Source organism: Lissotriton helveticus, chromosome 10, assembly GCF_964261635.1.
Source record: "Lissotriton helveticus chromosome 10, aLisHel1.1, whole genome shotgun sequence".
NCBI classification, from domain to species: Eukaryota; Metazoa; Chordata; class Amphibia; order Caudata; family Salamandridae; genus Lissotriton; species Lissotriton helveticus.
This window is the reverse complement of record NC_136071.1, coordinates 827,437,477-827,457,588: the sequence shown is the minus strand read 5'-3', so window position 1 is coordinate 827,457,588 and position 20,112 is coordinate 827,437,477. Positions and strand designations below refer to the sequence as shown.

The 20,112-nt window shown below is 43.2% G+C and overlaps 1 protein-coding gene across 1 annotated transcript in view; it reads right to left on the bottom strand.

The window, feature by feature from the left end:
- PRTFDC1 (phosphoribosyl transferase domain containing 1) overlaps positions 1 to 20,112 on the bottom strand; it is a 167,453-nt gene that overhangs the window by 23,540 nt on the left and 123,801 nt on the right. Inside the window, exons 4-7 of the mRNA XM_078663439.1 lie at positions 18,747 to 18,812; positions 16,562 to 16,579; positions 11,142 to 11,224; positions 10,981 to 11,027 (exon numbers count right to left, since the gene is read on the bottom strand). Coding sequence (XP_078519565.1) covers positions 10,981 to 11,027; positions 11,142 to 11,224; positions 16,562 to 16,579; positions 18,747 to 18,812 — 214 coding nt within the window. The remainder of the gene's footprint in view (positions 1 to 10,980; positions 11,028 to 11,141; positions 11,225 to 16,561; positions 16,580 to 18,746; positions 18,813 to 20,112) is intronic.

Sequence of the window (20,112 nt, the reverse complement as noted above, 5' to 3'; positions counted from 1 at the left end):
ATTCTTTGGGACAACATCTGTGATGGGAGTTAAACATTATATAAAATATATTCTTCAGCACCTGATGTACTTGGAAAGGAAATGTTAGAGATTAACAAAAAAACAAGTAACGTTTGTGCACCTCTTGGCCAGCAAAACCTCTCCCTCAAAGAAATCTGGAAGCTAATGTGGGCCCTTTCACTAAATGAGTGGCCTTCCTAAAGAAGGAGACTTCTGCTTTTGAGGGACTTGGTTGGTGCCAGCCATGCCTCACATACTCTACAATGTCTGAGAGATTTCAGTTCAAGTTCTTAAATTAGCCACTGTTACTGTGCTTGTAACTATGACCGAGTATCATAAAAGTAAGACTGGACATAGAGGCTGAATGCCCTGTTGAGGTTATACACTGAATATGCAGACAATCATGCAGCAGGTTAGGCTCTCCTGCGGACACTGCTTTTCTAGGACATAACACTTTCTTCATTAGCAGTTGTCACATCCCCAATTCATCTCTCGTTGTGGTTCTCCTACCAGAAGCTCTTCCACTTCAAACCCTATACCAAAAGAACAGCACTTCATCCAGTCCCAAAAAGATGACCCCTGAGAAGGTTGCCTGTGATGGAAGTGCTTCAGGCAGCTTTCTGTCATCATAGAGAAAAACACACTATCCGAGTCTCACACTGGGATCTGCCCTAGTAAAGACTCAAAGATTTACTGACCGTGACAAGGGCTGATGATACATAACTATAAACAACAAGCATTGGCATAGCCAATAGGTCTCGCCTTTGGGACCTTATAAGTATTTAGCCATGGAGCTCATTATCCTGGGTGAAACAAGGTGGAACGGAAATCGAGATGGGGAGACAGACTGTGTCACAGAGACAGTTTTATGGAAGGAGCCTGCAAAATCAAGACAAGTAGAGGGTCAGAAACAGGTAGCAGGAAAGAGGTCAACCGAACCACGATGTTAAAGAGAGAAATATGCTCTGAGGAAAAGTGGGACAGACAGGCAGAAGTAGAGGGTGCCATGGAGATAAAGGCACAGGCAGGTAGGGGCCAGGAGAAAAACAGGGGCATAGGTAGTCAGATTGACAGGACTGGGATAAGACAGAAGAACAGACCCAGAGAGAGAAACAGGCAAGAAGATGGCAGAGGGACATAGATATATAATGAAAGACAGACATACGGGCAGAGTGATACACACATACAGAGTCAGAGGGATAGGCACAAAGACAGACATGGGAGGAGGAAAAGTGAGGGTCAGACTCACAGCCCCATTTGTTCTCTCATTCAGTGACTTTTACTGTAAGGAGATAATTCCATTTAAAGCATCTACTAAGAGTAGAGGGTGTGGAGAGGTTAACGTAATGTAGACCCCTTTATTAAGTATTATTAATATATGCAACATGATACACTTAAACAGCAGCGTACATTTTCCTTAACAAAAGTGGAAGAATGCCAGATGCTGTTCACCCAAGCAAAGAAATTACATGAGAATTAATATTGATAACACTAGTAAAACGTAAATATGAATAAACACAGAAGAAACCCCCCTAGACTATGACTTATACACTGTGGCTTTAAAGCATATTTTCATCCATAAAATTAGTCTTCTACATATTGAAGTTAAATATGCTACAGCTGTTTTTTAAAACAGCATGGAGGCCAGTATTGCATATTCTGTGACTCGCAAGTTAGCACTCTAGTTTTTTCAATAAACAGAGTTGAGCAAGAGTGAGAGCATGGAGGAACCTTGGCTTCTCTAATTATAGGCCGCCTACCCTCACTGGTGCTGCCTTCAAACTTCTTCCGCGGTGCGGAAAGCAGCAGAAAGCTATCCCCTACATAACTTTATGGGAGCACATCAAAGTGGGGCAGCAGTGGAAGATGCTAGTGTGAGGCAGCCGCCAAGGGAGGGAGTGGACCCCGACGCACCACCGTGAACATGATGAGCAGATACGGGGAGAAAAGCGGATTAAAGGCACAGCCACACACACACCCACACACCCACATTAGCACCCTGTTGTAAATTAACCCCATGGATACTTATGACGAGCCCAGCTCGTCATGAAGGACAGTGGAGCTGTGCTCATGACGAGCTGGGCTCATCATAACGGCCACACCACTCCCCCGCGCAGCGAATTCCACACCGTGCGGGCGTTTTATTAGAGTGGGCGGAGTCATGACGAGTCCAGCTCGTCATGAGCCCAACTCCACTGGGCAGCATGACTAGCTGGACTCGTCATGAGTCCCGTGGCGCTGCACGCGGCCCCTCCCGCCCACACCGCGGGGGAATTACCCCCGCTGCGAAGGGGTTAAGAAAAAGTCACAAGCAAAACAACGCGAGTAGAAGAGAAGTGATGGCAGGTAGCAACACAGAGAAGTGGTAGGTGGGAGGAAAAAAAAAACAAGGGCCACATTTACAGCATCTTGAGCTCAGGCATGATGAAAATCAGCATCAAAGAGAGAGGAGATAATGGATTAGAGCAAAAAAACAACAACACTGAAGACAGTACAGTGAAAGCTTCCAATGAGTGGTGCGGGCACGGCCAAGTGGGCGCAAAAGTGGACTGACTAACATAACTTCATTTAATTTTCATTTAAGCTGTGTGTTATTTTATATCTAGCTACCTAAAGGTGAAAGACCGAAAAAAATGACAGAATAGTTAGCGCTTTTTTTAGGCACGCCTTTGATCACGCCCACTCGCCCCACCCCATTGGCTCAGCATCACAATTACCACACTTTTTAAAATGCACTTCGACTACTGCATATTTGTGATTGGTAAAAGAGGTCTCTCCACTCATGAAAGAAACAGGAGGAAACGGGAACAACTATTAAGAAACCATACCTCTATGTATTATTGCCACTGCATCATTACCAGTGACACCAGAATTCCCTTACATTAATAAATACAACAAATAGCGGACAGCACACAGTGGAACATTTGTAATTGGCTTTATCCTTCTGCAGCCTCCGCTAAATCAAACTAAATCACTATGAGAATATACTAATAAATGTCCCTCTTGATAATAAAATAATTTAGACAAAAAATAAGCACACCTTAACTACTGAGAGTAAATTAGGTGTGGACTTTACGATGACGAATTGGTTAAATGCAGTCACAGTCTTGATTTCCAAGCTCGGTATGAATGTACATTTTCAAGTTTTTTATGTATCCTGTATCTCGAGGAGGCTGCAGATAGCACAATTTGTAACATTATTGTTGAAATAGCACACGGGCACCCCTATCACTGACCACTTAGCAGAATGACTTTCCAGCATTATGTATGGGTATCCCACTCGAAGATTCAACAGTAAGATGCAAATAAAAGTTTAAACCAGGAAAATGGCGGAAAGCTGAACAGACTCTAACTCTAACTGGAGAGTGAGATTCACTCTTTAAAGTGATGAATTTCAACTCAAGACACTGAAGATAGTACAGTAGAAGCGTCCCATGAGTGGTGTGCGCGCGGCCAAGTGGCGGCAAAAGTGAAAGCAAACAAGCAGCAGCTGTTTTTGCGGCCCGCAGCAGCTATTTTCAAGCACACTCGTGCTTGTGGTGCCTTCCACCTTGCGGGAGCGAGCAACTGCCAATTAGCATGCCCGCCGCTGCTCGCTCCCGCATGGTGGATGCCGCTACAAGCACGAGTGTGTGCTTGAAAATGAGCAGACTGATGGCTATAGGCCCTCCCAGAGCAGCGCATACGCGTTGCCTGGCGAGACCTATAAATGGGGTGGATGCACTCTTATTTGACCTCTTGGTGGTCACAGCACGCATTCTTTAAAAAAAAAAATCTTTATGGATTATTATTATTTTTTTTAAAGTCAAGATGACAACAACAAGGTAACAAAGAAGCACATCATAGGGATATATCCAAGATATATTGACGAGTAGAGAGCACTATCATAAGTTACCATAGGAAAAAATATTGCAAATCAACATGATCAATGCGCATATTGAAACATAAAAAGAAGAAAACAGAGCCGTAGTGCATAGAAAGGTAAATGTTACACTGGGATGGGAAGGGGCCCGAGAGTGGCAGGAGCAGGGGAGCCCAATTTAATCTTTAGAATTGTGTTCAAGGGTACATAGATAATCTCGTTGGGGTTGCCAAAAGTCTCTAGGACGAGATGTGAGGGGTAGTTGGGGTGCATACTCCTCGCTAAAGCTATCACGATGTCATAGGTTTAGGTCAGGCTGAAGGGGTAGTAACCCTGTTACTGCCCCAGTGGACCGCAATATCATGCTAGGCCAACAGAAATACCATTGAGACGAATCGGCGCGTGGACCTTGGTATATACCTAGAGTGTTCTAAAAGAGGATCCGGTGTGATGAATGCACTGGCCATGGCTGAGCCGTGGGTGAAAACAAGATGCCCAATACACAGATATCATTGGGCAGGTGCATGTCAGACGTACGAAATATGCTTTCGGAGCCAGGCATTTGAAACAATGTTCAGACAGTGTGGGATCGAATCTGGCAATATCAGAGGGAAAGAGAAAGGCGAGATGTAGGAATTTAAAATGTAACAGCTTGTGTCTGTGTTTAACTGATATGCGTTGGGTCTGTGAGCAACAGTAAGATCATATTTTATCTGAGAGGAGGAATCCCAGATCCACTGCTCAGGCCTCCCATACGTGTGTAGTGGTATCAGGTCTCATGGCGATGCAGAGGCAGTATATACTGGGGATCATGCAGTCACCACCATAGTCTAATACAATGAGCGTTAATGGTGGGAAATCCTCTGGGGCCAAGGTGTAGGACGGTAGGAGAGATCATAAGGTGTTATATATTCTCTGGAATACAAAACGGTCCATGTACAAAGCATTATGGAAGCGGGTATTGTAAGAGTATTGCAAGATGTCCATTTTGGAAAAGGTCCCCTAGAGGGAGCAGGTTGAGGTGGCTAAGTGTACGCTGTACTAGCTTTACATGCATGAGTGGTAGCCAGGAATTATCTAGTAGTGGTAGAGCGGGGGAATCAAGAGTTCCACAACCCAATGTCGGCCTAAGCCTCCTCCATGCCCAACAGGTTGTGGATACAGTCTGAATGTGACTGGCATGTACTGGGATGTCCATCGGTAGGATCGAAGAGTGGGAGAGATCTCTTAACTAGTCCCGTTCAGGCTTCAGATATGGGATACGGGAGTCCGGGTGGTACCACCGATGTGCGCATTGGCCCGCAAGGTAATATAGATCTGGAACCTCAAATCCCTGGAGGAGGTTGAGAGTGTCCTAGCGAACACAAAGGCAGCCCCCAGCCCAGATAAGGCGCCTGAGAAAGCTACGCAGAGTGCTAAAAAGTTCTGTGGAGTGGGAATAGGAATACAACCATTTTGAAAATCGCCACTCGCCCCGCCAGGGAGAGTGGCAATTTAATCCGGCGATTTACCTGAGTTGTAAGATCAGGAAATGCAGGGCCATAAATGAGCTGTAATATCTGGTCTTTGTCTCTATGGAGTCCGATGCCTAAATATTTAGTGCTACCTGCAGCCCATCTTAAAGGGAAGTCTGCAGGGGCAGGTTGAGCTGCACCCGTGAAGGAGAATATCTCAGATTCGGTCCAATTCATCTGAAGCCTAGATAGATTGCCGAAACAAATATTTCCTGTATAAGTGTAGGAAGGCTTTCTGATGGGTAACGGATAAATAATAATAAAACAATATCTGCGTATAAGGAGTTGAGAAGGGGATCTATGTGTACGTTGAAGGCCACGATGGGAATGGAATTCATGCACATAACGGAGCAGTGGGTCCATTGCAATGATAAAGAGTACAATCTTCCCATAGAGTGGCCTGTGCCGAAACTGTTCCTGTATTCAATGTGAAGCATTCAACTATACAGTCAAGTATGTCACTACAGAACACTGAGTCGTGAAGGGCTTCGCTGTGAAACCTCCAAGTGCGATCTGAACCACACCCATAGGGGATCTGAAGTTCAAGAAGAATAGGACTATGGTCAGATAAGGCCCGCAGCAATAATGTGATCTGTGAGGCCCAAAGCAAGAGATTTCCGGAGAGAAACCAGTAGTCTAACCGTGTCCAGATGGCATGGGGAGTAGAGTAAAAAGTAAAGCCTGGGACAAACAGGTATTGGGTACCCCCAACATCCTGTAGCGTATACATGTCTATGATGTGTCACAGCAAATCCCTTGCTCGAGGTTTGCTACTAGGCAATGTGCTGGTGGAATCAAGGTGAGGGTGGTGTGCCATATTGAGGTGTCCACCCAGTATCACATAGTTGATATGTAGGCGTTCCATGTGAGCAGAGAGATCCTGAAAAAATTCTGGATCATCGACGTTTGGGGCACATATACTTATCAGTAAAACTAAAGGATACCCTGTAGAAAACTGTAAGAACCATTCAGATCACAGTGCCAGTTTTGGAGAGAGAAAGGGACTTATGTATGAGAATGCAAACACAGCAGGAATATGAACTATCGCAGGAAAAGTAGCGATGTGCTCCCCATACCCCTGCATATGAAGGATCATCATTGGGTGAGAGAGGTGTCTACAGAGGAAAGGCTATTTTGGCCCTGTGTCTGTTTAAATAAGACCATCCCTGTTTACCCCTACGTGGAATGTTAATTCCACGTATGTTCACTTGATAAGGGAGATATCAAGCGCCCTTTTCAGCCCAGAGTGTGGCAGCATGAAGAGGTGGAGGATATGGATTACGGCTTATTTTCAACCAGTTGTGCAAAGAGTGTATGATGTGCTGTGAAAAACAAACACAGCGAATATTTAAGAAATAACAGAAAGAGGTCTCCATAACCCTCACCAGATAGAAATACATTCAGTGAATCCCCCAAAAAGAGAAACGCAAGACAAAACAATCCCAACAACTTGAGGGCGGTGTTCACCATGGGGGATAGGTAACAGCTCAGCGTGGAGTGGCCAACCGATAAAAAGGTATCTGAAAAGTAAAGAAGAATCAACCGCATGTATACAATAGTGATATGCACAGAAAATATAATGGCCTCCAGGCTCTGTAAGGGGCGGCGAGGTAACGTCAGCCAGAGAGGCACGCAACTGCCGGGATGCAGAAGGAGGCCCTGGAACTTTAGCTCAGTGACCACGAAAACCAGGGCGTCATAGGAGGTCCCAGAAGAAGTCAAAGCCAGTGGGGAACTGCATTGGTGAGTCAGGATGCAGGGGAAACATGCAGCTCTCCCGAGCAAAAAGCACTTACCAATTGCACTGATGTACCTCGGAGTGGCTGAGGCTGCCACACAAACCCGAGGCAGACCTTCAGCCTCGTGGCCGGTTGAAACGGTAGGCATCAGTCATGGTGTGTAGGGACCATGGAGAGTGTGTTCGGCCACTAGACCGCAGCAGCTTGGCGATTCAAGCGGCCCCCAGCACCAGCGGGCCCGGCCTCAGGCTAGCTTACGTCCCCTGTCACCACAGGGCATTTGAGGCAGTGCCGGGCTGCGTGAACTGCTCCGCTGGGAGTGGGTGGTCCAATGTAGGTCCTCAGTCTCAGGGCCAGCAGCGCCAACAAGCGTCAATCAAGGGGTGAGGTGGACGCGAGGAGAGCAGGCCATCCACAGTATGCTTAGATGAGTCAAGTGGCCCGCAGCACCGGCGAGACCAGATGGTCTCGGCCTCAGGCTCACCTGAGGTCCCTGTTACTGTGGGGCCTCTGAGGCAGTGTTGGGCCATGCAGGCCGCTCAGGTCGACACAGATGTTCTGGAAGTGGCCACCATGCCCAGAAACCGTGCATCCAACAGCTCATACACTCAGGAACAGCAGCAAGGCACCTTCTATGGGTTAGAGGCTATGATGGCGGGGATTCAGCGTGGATAGAGGCCACAGCCCCTGGAGCCTCACAAGATTGCAGCCCTCCTGGCAGCTGCCATGGCCACGCCACATACACATTATTATCTTAATACAAATGCTGAAAGACTGCCTGGTATGGGAGTGATTATGTCCTTATAGAGGGTCATAAAACAATATCCCTCACACCATTTCAATCCTTGCAACTCAAAATACAAGCAGATGTCGCTCAAGGCTCCATTAATTGACTCCTAGCTTTCAAATTTGGGGCGGAGGGGGGGGCTAAGAAAAAAATGGGGGGGGGGGGGGGGGTGCTGATTCTTCAAGCAAAAGGCAGAGTGGGTCTGCAGGGGCTCCAAGAAGGGGTGAAAAACATTAACGCCTCATTAACAAGCAAAAGGTCTTTTAAAGACCTGTGAAGTACTCGGGTGTGGCTGTGTGTGTACCCGGAAAGCGGTCTCATCCCGGGCTGCCACACACGACGGGGGAGGCTGAAGCCCTTTGAGTCCAATGGGCATTGGCGCCTGTCCCATTCTCAGACATCATCAGATTCTCCTGCATCAACTATGCTGAAGACACTTATATATCCTTGGGGCCAGCTTTCTTCAGAAGTAGTCTACAGAGGATGCAGAACACTGCTGTCAGACTTCCACTTTCATATGAACATAATATAATGAAATATTGGCCTTCCGACCTAAATATAATCTAAAATCATTGAGTGGTAAATACCACTATGTTGTCGTCCAAAGAAACCTTCCAAAATGTTAAAAATACATTGTCCACATCTGCAATGATTTGCAAACAACAAAAAGCACTTGACTAGCACATTGCACTGTTCTGTGATACAGTCTTGCCAAAATGAGTCACCAATCTGTATCAACAAACTTGACAATCGCTTTGGCCCTCATGTAGCACACAACGCTTCCCACATACTTTTTTACTATGAACACACACTGTAAATCATGCAATAAAGCCATGGTCTGCAAGAAAACAGACCATAGCTCATGAAATGTGGAATCTTACCCAGAGGATGATAGAGAAGGGCCAGGCTCTTAACAATCTGCAGGGAGATTTACCAGGTTAAATTAAAGTGGAATCTTGCTACAACCATTTAGCCAAGTTGTCCATTCTCTGCAGGTCAAATTGGGATTGAAGGATCAGCAAAGCCACCGGTTAGTCATGGTAAGGGGGAAAAAACAGGCCAGATTGATCTATCTTCGGCTTACTAAACTATTTGGTGTAGCCTGAAAGATTTAATTGCCTAATGAATTAAAAAACTGCAGTGGACTCGGACTACCATAGGCTCTATTATGTGCTACGGTTCCTTTCCTGAATAAAGCCTGACTGTTCAAAATAATCAACAGAGAAAGAGGACTGGCTCCAAATCATGTCATTGTCAACAATACGGAACAGGTTTTACAAAAACACCAGATGCAATCACTTTGTTGTAAATTTATTATCGTACTGGCATCTGGCAATACTGTTGTGATGAATGTGATTTAGGCAACAGTGACATGAAAGTCCGGATCAGTCTGTGGCCCGGCCTACTGAGTTGACAACTCCGAGTCCTGTCGAACTGCCCCAAACAGACACAAAAACACTACTCCTATCCTTTTTTATTGGTCCTAATGCAGGCAGACGATTAGAATTGCCATGACATCCTGACTACACGTACGCCAAAACATACAAGTCCAACAATTTTCTAACTCTCAGACAAAGACAAACTAACGAGTCTTTCAAGTTCCCATATGATCCACCCACTCACTGGCTTGCTGCTTTTCATTTTGGCTATAGAGTTCTGAAGGTCTATGTCCTGGGTTTTTTCCCATGATTTTGGTGCAGTTTTTAACTAATGCTTGAGACGCTTCAGAGATCTGTTCGGATATAGGTTTCATTTCAGTCTTCAAGCTCTATTCTGTTACTGCAATTGGGATTTCAAGTAAGAGGACGACACCCAGCGTATCCTCTTCCTCACCAAAGACCCCTCCACAGCCAAACTCAATTTCCAGAAAGGAATGCAAGACGTCGCAGTCTGGATGACCAACAGCTGCCTGAAGCTCAACAATGAGAAGACAGAAGTCCTCCTCCTTGGAACCACCCCTTCAGCATGGGACAACACCTGGTGGCCGCCCGCCTTCAGACGCCCACCTACCCCTTCAGACCACGCAAAAAACCTCAGCATCATGATCGACTCATCACTTACCATGAACCGACAGGTCAACGCTGTCACCTCCAGCTGCTTCAACACCCTCAGCAAAACCTTCAAATGGATCCCCCCCAGAGTCAAGAAAGATGGTCGCCCACGCACTCATCACCAGCAGACTGGACTATGGAAACGCACTCTACGCCGGCATCAACAAGTCCACACTTCACAAACTCCAGACAATACAGAAAACCGCCACCAGACTCGTCCTCGGCATCCCCCGGCACGAACACATCAGCCAACACCTACGAAGACTCCACTGGCTCCTCGTGTAGAAACGAGTCATCTTCAAAATTCTCACTCACGCCTACAAATGCCTACACAACAACGGACCCAAATACCTCAATGACAGAATCAACTTCCACGTACCCAAAAGAAACCTCAGATCCTCCAACCTCACACTGGCCAAAACCCTGCACATCCTCAGAGCCAGAGCAGGTTGAAGATCCTTCTTTCACTCTGCAGCCAAGACCTGGAACGAGCTACCAGCAGACATCAGACGCCTTCAGGAAGATCCTCAAGACCTGGCTCTCTCACTAACAGACCTGAGGACACTCCCCCCTCAGCGCCTTGAGACCCTCACGGGTGAGTAGCGCGCTTACAATTCACCTGATTGATTGATTGACTTAGGTCATTTGGAGTTTAGGTGGATTATGACAAAAAACGAAAACATCAGATTCCTTGTCCGCCAAACTTACAGGGCGCTTATCCCATTCAGAAGTGTGAAGAATGCAGGGTTTCTGTCAGCAGAGCTACAGCTGGCTCTGCCGTCGGAATCACTTGACCGGAGAGTCTGCTAGCCAATGCCGCAGGGTCGCCAGGTCATAGTGATCAGGGCCCAACCCTATTTAGGGTGGGGCTATCATCACTAGATAGACCTAAACATTAGAACTATAGCCATGTTTAAAAAACACACTACATTTCATTCCCTATAGTTTGTTTTTAAGTTAAAACACATAGGATGGCATTTTTCTGCAGCAAATAAATGTTGAATAAACATTGTAAATATGTACTTACAATCTGGTTTGTATCCGTCACTTAGGGGTGTTCTTTTCACCAACAAACTATTGTAAAAACACAAAGAAGTAAAAAGAAAAATTGTTTCACACAGCCAAGAATTCTTCTACTTACTTACTTATTTAAATCATTGGTAACAGTTTTGTGAATAAATTGTTTACCTTGCCACCTTGATCATTTTTGGATTGTATTTTTCTAATTGGTTGAGCAGGGACTTCATAGTTCTTCCAGTGCTAATAATGTCCTAAGTATTAAAATAAGAATATCAATGCCTATAAAAAAACTGGACTAAAATGCGATTCCAAAACTGAACGTGTGCAATTTATGTACAAATTTTTAATGTGCATCATAACACGTACAAACAAATACATACACCTATGCAAATATTTTTGGAAGGATCATAAATTATAGTTCTAAATGCAGCAAGGACATTTCTTAAACATACTTCATGCTTGTGAAGTATAAAATTGTATTTTAACACTTCATTGCCACCACTCCATGATAGTCCTCCCAGCAGCAAAGAAAGTAAATCCTACTAGCGAATATATACGTGTCTGTGCTGTGTAGATCAACAATACCAGGTGACGGGACTATGATATAGTTGGAAGAAGTGCATAAACATACATATTTGTACACTAGCAAGGCCCTGCAAGGAAAATAATGAACTGCAGGATTGCTCCCTAGGTAGAACGGTTTTCTTTCAAAGTGGCATTTAAGCAAACGTCAAAGCGATTTTCAAAAAGTAAATTGTGTATGCACTGACAAGTAAATAATCCTGGGAAATGTTGATAATATAATTCATTCGGCAATGTAGACATTTGCAGTCAAGGTACTTTTAGGCAGAAAGTTAAGGGCCTCTGTACTCTACCACCAGGAGCAGTTACAGAACCTCCTACACTCCTTGACAGAAGTCATGGAATTAATCACAGTGGGAGATCTAAATAATCCGCTTTATTCAGCTCTCGAAACCGGCTGCTGAAAATCAGTAGAAAGAAATTATAGGGTTCCTTGATTGTATTAGTTTATGGTCTCATGAAATAACTTGTATATAGGTTTATAGCTTTTTTACATATTTGGATATATTTTGTTGATCACAAGTTCACTATTCACTAATGTCACTTGTTTTTGCACTATATTTGATACAATGACAGCTATTGTAGATAATGTATACAAATGACTTTTTTGACTCATAAAATGATATAAAGATACTATAAATGAGTATTTAAGTCTATCTTCTTTATTTTATATGAAGATTTGCTACAGTATTGTAGAGGTGTTCTGTTGGTTCTATTAGGAGCAGTGTATAAAGGAAACTGTTTGGATAAATCATCTGTTGTTCAAACCCGACAGAACCGTATGCAACTTGGAGGCACACTTTTCAAGAAGAAAATGGTATGAGTTTGAGCATCATTCTGCATAAGAAATTGCTTCCCTCTTCCATACTTAGTCTTGACAAGGCTAAAAATAACAGGGAAAATATCATGGGAAGGTCTGATCTCAAGACGAGATGGACTTTACCCTTCACAAGATTGTAGGACTCATCTATTGCAGTAGAGTATTTCGAGTTTCCCTTTTCAAGAATGGCATTCATTCCTGGATTTATCTTGGCTCCTTGGATGGTTGCTGCTCCTTATGTTTAGTCAAATATACTTTCCTCCACATGTGGTCATAGCAGAAATCCCAGTAGGTTTCTTAGAAGGTGTCCACGTGAATAAATAACTGTCGATTCTTGATGACCCCAATACTAGACCTACTAACTTGCACTCACATGGTTATTAGTTTCTGGATAACATTCAGAGAAGCCCTGCACTATAAATGGAACAAAACCCCACAAAAATACAAGTATGCTTAAAAAAACAGAAAGGATGACTCAGGTGTGTCAGGGCTACATCATACAGAGACTGCACCTTTAATATTAGCACAAGTCGTGATGCACTTCCACATCTACAGTTTGTCTTTATGATACTTCAATATTGCCACATTTAGCATGATTTAGATGTAATTACCCTATTCAACACTAAGCAAATGTCTCTTGTGGACAGACAATGTATTTATTGTCATCAATATTTCTCTTATTAATTCATCTATTACCTTATATAAATGGTCTGAGACCACCTTCAATTTAACTATCCTGAAAATCAGATAATCCATTTTTTTTAAAAATAGGTCCGGGGCATGCCAAATGTTCTCGCTACTGCTCGCATCCTGTCAAGATCTTAGTTTAGTTTATATTTTCATAAACTTATGTTTATTCGGATATTAGTTCCTAATTTAAGAACACTATATATTTCGGCCATGTTGTATGGTTCATATGATATTCTAACAATGTAATTTGTCTGAAGTAGAATGCGGTCTCCACTGGTACCCTTTTTCTAGGTAACCTTTAACAACCTATAAGTGCATATAAATATAGATAAAAACACTATCATAAAGCCAATTTAAAAGTATCGTACGTTTTGTGAATGGTAGTTTAGCCTCTGCAACTGAATATAAACATTTCCAGGTTGATAGTCTATTATTTTATTGCATCCCACACAGTAGCCACATTTTAATTTGTTTTAGTGGGTAGATACGTAAAACAAGTGTTTAGGTAGTCCAGGAAGTTTTGCTGTGTGTTACCTCTAAACTTTCACTCAATTGGATTCTCATGTGGTGCCAAGTTTCATCAAGTGTGGTATGGACATCGCTCCCACCATCTTTAAATGCCTGGGAAGGAAGGAGAACTTTGACCGCCGGTGCATATTGTGGGTTTGCTAAATTCTAGGGCTGGTGGTCACTGGCAGCCGGTTTGCTCCTGAATTGAGTGAAGAACTCTCAAGACCCACTGTGAGTGATGCCGCCAGTAATGGAGCTCTTGGAAAGCATAAATGATGCAGCAAATCTTTATGCTATAGAACGACCGGTATAGCGTAGCTACTGAATGTGCAGTAGCCACCCTTCTTTACAGACATGACTTAGCTGTTCCAGCTGGGCTGTCCCTGCACTGCGGACAAGAAGATTTAGCATTTGGATAATATTTGACTCTACTCCTGCTTTTGTGGTTCATGAGGAGCTAGGGTTGCCATAGTTATCAGACCATATTGGCCTGCGCCTCCTGATTAGATGGCTCACCATTTGAGTATGACCAGAGAATCGTCAAAACAGGTAAATACTTATGGATTGTATTTTTTTTTTAATTTACAGAGTTTCATATAGCGCGAACTTGACCCGAAGGTTTCGGGTATCAGCGCTTTACATAGCACCAGTTGCGTTACATGAGGACACATTCATTCTTTTTTTTTTGTTAGGCACGGGGAGATTAAGTGATTTGCCCAGAATCACAGGATGTTCAGCATCGTTGGCGAGACTCGAACCCAGTTCCCCAGATTCGAGGTCGACCGCCCTAGCCGTTAGGCCAACTCCTCTCCCCTGTATGCAACTACATGGGTGGAGGTCGGCCAAATGGTTAGTACACATAGGAGATACTTTCATTAAATGAGGTAGACCCACACTGTTTGACTCGTCATCGATTATCGTAAAGCCACCTATTCCCTCGACCCGAGATAATTTTTTACTTTGGCAGAAAACAGAGAGAGAAGGTATAGAAATACAGAAAACCTCGGTCCGCAGTCATGCACAGATTGTAACAGGGCCAGCTGTTGAACCTGGTTAGTGTGTTTAATGGTCATCTTAGCCAGTTCCATATGATGTTGGCCCTTCCTATGCCTAGCGTCTGGAGTAAGAAGTTGGTCCTGCACATGTGATAATTTTTCAACTCAGTACCTCAGTACCTTGTGCATTATGTTTTTTTCCTGTGGTTTCTATAATTTCCCCAAAAGAACATTTTTATTGTCATTGCTGAAATCTCTGCATTTTGTCAAGCTCACTCTCATGTACTTACAGTTATCTACCGGAAACATTTACAACTTATGCTGCTGCCTGCTTTCTGGCCTCATCGTTGAGGCTGCGGAAGACGTTTGATCTGGCCCTGGGAATTCTACTTGAATGTTTTATGTGTTGTGAGTGTTTTTCAGTTCTGTATATATTGCACTTTATTAGGACCTACTGCTCTCTGGGGTGTTATCAAGTATGTATTATCATGGCTTTGAATCATTTGCCTAATTTGCACAATATGTCTATTTGATAGGCATTTAGTTGGATTTAAATGTAATGTACTAATATTGTGATCGAAGCTCTTTATTATCATTTGAAGGTGCTGCAAATGTAGATATTGCTTTAGGCCTGGTTGATTCAAACTACTATCATATTTCCCCACCTTGTATATCACGTTCCCCCGTTAATGTACAGGTCAAAAATGTCAAGTCAACTCATAAGTATGAATCAAGTTTATCTGTTTTTCTTGACTTTATCTTATGTATTTTGCTTTTATTGATTAATTGATGTATGTAATGACGTTCTATGTACTTTTATGGTCTTGTTAGACCGAATAAGGTTATTTCGCTCACGATGATCACTCTAAAGTGCAGCTGAGCTAAAACCAACAGAATGTAATGCACCGCTAGGGTAAGGAGCGGTTACATTTCCATCCTTAACTTATAGCTGTAAAGTTTAGAGTGGGGCTTGTAATTGATCTTACAAGAAACTTCTCATGTACGGGGTACTCAATGTGTGCATTCACTGGTGTGTATTAAGGAGCAATGCATACTAGTTTAAAGTTGGTGCACTGCTTGTGTTTTATCCAAATAAATGCTAAATAGCAAATTACAGGGTTTTCGGTGTCCTTCTCGTAGCATAAAAATGGTTCTGGTGATGTTGAGAATACATAATCCAATTATTCTCCCAAAACACACAACAGTAGAAAACCAAATTATGAACATGAATGCAGGGTTAAAAAGCATTTTCACCAGCGCTTTCCTACTTTTGTTTTCCCCTTCATGATGCAACTACTGCTGTACAAAAACATTTGCCCACGGAGACCCCCCCCTCGTTCTGCCATTAACACTGCTCACCCCCTTATACAAACGCAGACTGAGTTCTTAAATGCTCATGTTGACTAGGTCAAGTTGTGAAGTTTTAGACGTCGTATGCATGAACCTTGCACTGTTTGCGGCTATGCTGAAATGTGGATGTGTACACACAAACAATTGTTGCCGGTGTGGAAAATGTTCTGTTTAATGTGAATCCAGAACTAAGACGAATACAAACTTGAGAAAACATGATTAATTTCAAATAGACACTAATTTTTATGTAACTGCACATATCTTGTTTCGTCTACCAGACATGCATCACTGACTCTGCTTTGAAAGATCTCATTTATATTTCATATAAGATAAGTGTTCATCGTTTTAAGAGAGCACATTACCCCTCTTGCTGCTGTTGATGGCTTTCAACTTTTCGATAGTCACTGATCTGTACCTGTTGCTTGCCAGCTGGGACTAAGCAGTGGTGGGAGTATTGCACGAGTCAGGATGAACACTTTTCAGACTTTTTGGTTTTCTGTGATTCTACACTTCATTATCTTCAACTCAGCTACTTCCATATAGTTATGGTTGTTTTGGTTCAATCTACAGTGTTTTCACACTTTACATCTTATAAACCAACACAAAAGCAGTTCTGGAAAATAAATCATGAGTAATCTTACCTCGACAATAAGCACGTTCTGAAAGAAAACCAGACACATCTGTTACAGTACTAGTACAAGATACAAACTATGTACACAAAAGCATTATCAAGTAAAGTTACAGCTGCAGTTAAACACCGATATGATCTTTGTCAATACTGCAAGAATGGTTAATGGTTGTTGTCTAAATCATTTGTATTCCCTTCCAACGAAAACATAGCTTACAAAACAAGTTACAATGACTAAAGTTAAGAGAAAATCATATTAGTTAACAGCACATCTGTACACAAGTATAATGTGTTACATCGGACACCATCATCTTCTGACAGTAACTCATGGGATCATTAGGCTAAGAGCATCAATATTCTCCCTTGTCCACCTCCACGTTATATTGGGATCTATGGTGTTTTTTACTCCATGGTCTAAATTGGGACCCTGCCGTAGGCTGTGTTGTTATTCAATTCCTGCCCACACTCCAGGTTGTTTATCTCGCACTGCATTCCTACTACGTGTGGATGAAAGTGTCAGTCAGTCAGACACCTCTTAGTCAGTGGTCTGATTGTTTGTATCCGACTGAAAAAGTTTCTTTCTAGTAAAATAAGTGTGATAACTGCATCAGCCGAACCCCTGCCTTGACTGATATCTCACAGAGGGCCTTCTTGCTCTGTTCGGAAGATTGCAGCTGGTGCAATTAGATGTCAGTGCGCCAAATACTAAGGTTGCCTAGTCTAGAATCCACCTAATGTCTCTTTATGCCACTACCAGACACTCCCTGTCCCTTTATCTCCTTTTTTCAGGTTTCTCCTTTCTCCATTTATGACAGTTTTCCGTCTTTCTCTTCCTCCATATTTCCCCTTTATTTTTTCCCCTCTCTTGCTCGCCGTAAATGTCTGATGCTGAAAAATATGGGCAGGTGCACAAAAATGAGTGTTGGTGGCCCCCACTGGCAACCACAGGATCAAATCAAGTGCGGGGGTCCATGGATCTGGAGTTGTGCCGTTCTTTCCACACCATTCCTTTGAGGCTTTGATCACAGCGGCCCCAATATTAAAAGTGGTTCTTGGAAAGAGCAAAAGTGTTCGCACCCAGGAGCTACGTTCAGATCAAGCTTCACAACCCTTTAGTGCAACCCCACACCCCATTGCACGTTTTTTTCACCAACACCTAGATGTACACACATTAAGCTGATGACTGACTTCTCAGATTCATAGTCATATCACACCCAGGCCAGGTCAGGATTAGAGCAAGCTAAGCTAACAGGATCAGTGGCAGAAAGACTTTCAGGAACTCTCACAAAGTTTACAGCGTATGATGAACTGTCGACAGAGAGGGTGCATGCTGACATATATGTTCAAGTGCAAAGTCCTTAGATGTTTGTGAAGCTGACAGGGGGGGCGGACTGCCTCTGGAACAGCAGTAGTTTGTTATGGACCATCCCAATGAAGGGTGAAGGTGAATGTCCATGAGACTAAACAAGTAGACAGGCATCTGCAAGACTGTCTCTGCGCCTTAGGAATAAGACTGGAGGACTATTTCGAACACAGGACGAATGAGACAAATTTGGGGGATATTTGTGATGTGAAAAACTAAGCAAATAGTAAACGGTCACGGAGACTTAATTCCTGCAAACTTGTTTTCCTTCACTGAGGAACACCAAGCAGAACCTGGATCACCAAAAAAACCGAAATGACACGCAACTATTGGGTTGTTAGTAAATGAAACTAAGATCAAGTTTTTGAGCATTAGTCTGGACAATGGTGGGAGAGAGCCAAATAATATAAGTGTTGATGCTCCCTTCATCGGTTAAAGGTAGACAAGGAAAAAAAACAATGGTCATCAGTATATGAGTAGTGAACATGGACAGTGGGGACTGCATGAATGAATAGCCCATGTAAAGTGATCAGAACAAGGCAATGGGGTAGAGTACAGAGAGCAAGTGATAGAACTCCACAGATGAAAAAGCTAGAGGGGTAAATATCTTCGACAAAAATAAATAACCTAACAGAGTTGATATATGGATAACACTGGATCCACCCCAGCCTCTTTTCTCGGAATACGTCAATATTGTTTTTTATCCTTTGTTTTGTCGAGACTCAATCATAGACGCATAAAATGGGGTTAATTTACCCCACGTTCTTAAACCAAACAGAAAATTGATGGGCACTTGTGTGACACTATTCAAGTGATAGGTTAATTATTCACATACCCGTCCAGCTAATTTTGAAAGATCCTCTCCTCCAAGGTTTTGCATTTCATTTGTAGACTGGTCATTCTAGAACACAGGATTAGAAATCAAATATTTCATTAAGTTTAGACATTTATAATAAATAATAATATTTAAATTTAGAAAACAGAGAAAAGACAATTTGTAAAGGATTATTCATGCACCAAATGTACCCCCTTCTTAGGAGATTTTACCACAGACCCAATCAATAGAGGCACGAATGCATATTTTTATTGATGGACAAAAGTTTATTCCTAGTGCCTTGGCTTTCTGGGTAGATGTCATTCCTTGATAATGAAAAGTAAGGGGGATGTGTGTACCATTCATTGCTCAGTAGAATCTAATCATGCTCTAATTGCAGTGTGTTTGCAAGCTTTCTAACATTGCACACTCACATCATCTTGAGTATTCAAAGAACAGGTGCCATTTGCAAAACACTCAAGGAAATCCATGTGATAGACAAGACGTCCTATTTGCTAACTGTAGGAAAGTAGAATATTATGTGGGGTGATCATGGGCTTGGATGCGAAGCTCATAGGTTAGTTGGACATATTTCTGTCATTCCTGTTGTTTTCCTACAGGGTGGTACCGCAGCAGGGAGTGCCTTCAGCCCCTTTAGGCTTCTGTAGGTGCATTCTGTGAGGAATCCATTCAGTGGGATTCAAGAAGGTTGGGAGAAGCCTTTAAAGGAAACAAAACATGGCATTGTGGATTATGTGCTAGGTTTCCGGTCACAAATGGCAGAGTACATGGAGAAAGCCAACAAAAATTTGGAGGCTAGCCTCAAACTGGTAAAACATGAGTATAACCAGAAAGTAAGCCTGATTAAGTACCCACCTGGCCAGAAAGTGGTTGAGCCTGTGGCTCTCTGGGACCTCCTAGACAAGTGGACTAGTCCCTATCCCATACTTGAAAAGGTGGTAGAGGTCAATCACTTAGTAGAACTGGGCACCCCAACCCCCCACGGGGGATTTATGTTAAGCAACTGAAGCCCCACGGTGACCGGACAGACATTACCATGTTGATGGTGACTGATTAAGGTACGGAGGTAGAGAACAAGCCCCTTCTAGATTTCTGTCCCACTTCATCCAAGATGGTTCCATAGAGGGAGTAGTGCTCTCCCCTATTCTGACAGACTAAACAGCATAATGACTTTCACCAGTTATTGGCACAGTTTGCTGAGCTGTTTTCTTTGGGTTAGCTCAGTGGTGTGTCCATAACAGACACTTGGGACAGCTTGCCTGTAGAGTAAAACCTACAGTCTTTCTGATAAGTGAGGTCACACATGAATGTTGAGGTTTGCAAGATGCTGTCCCTGGGGTTGTTTCAGCAGCCATGGGCCAGTTCC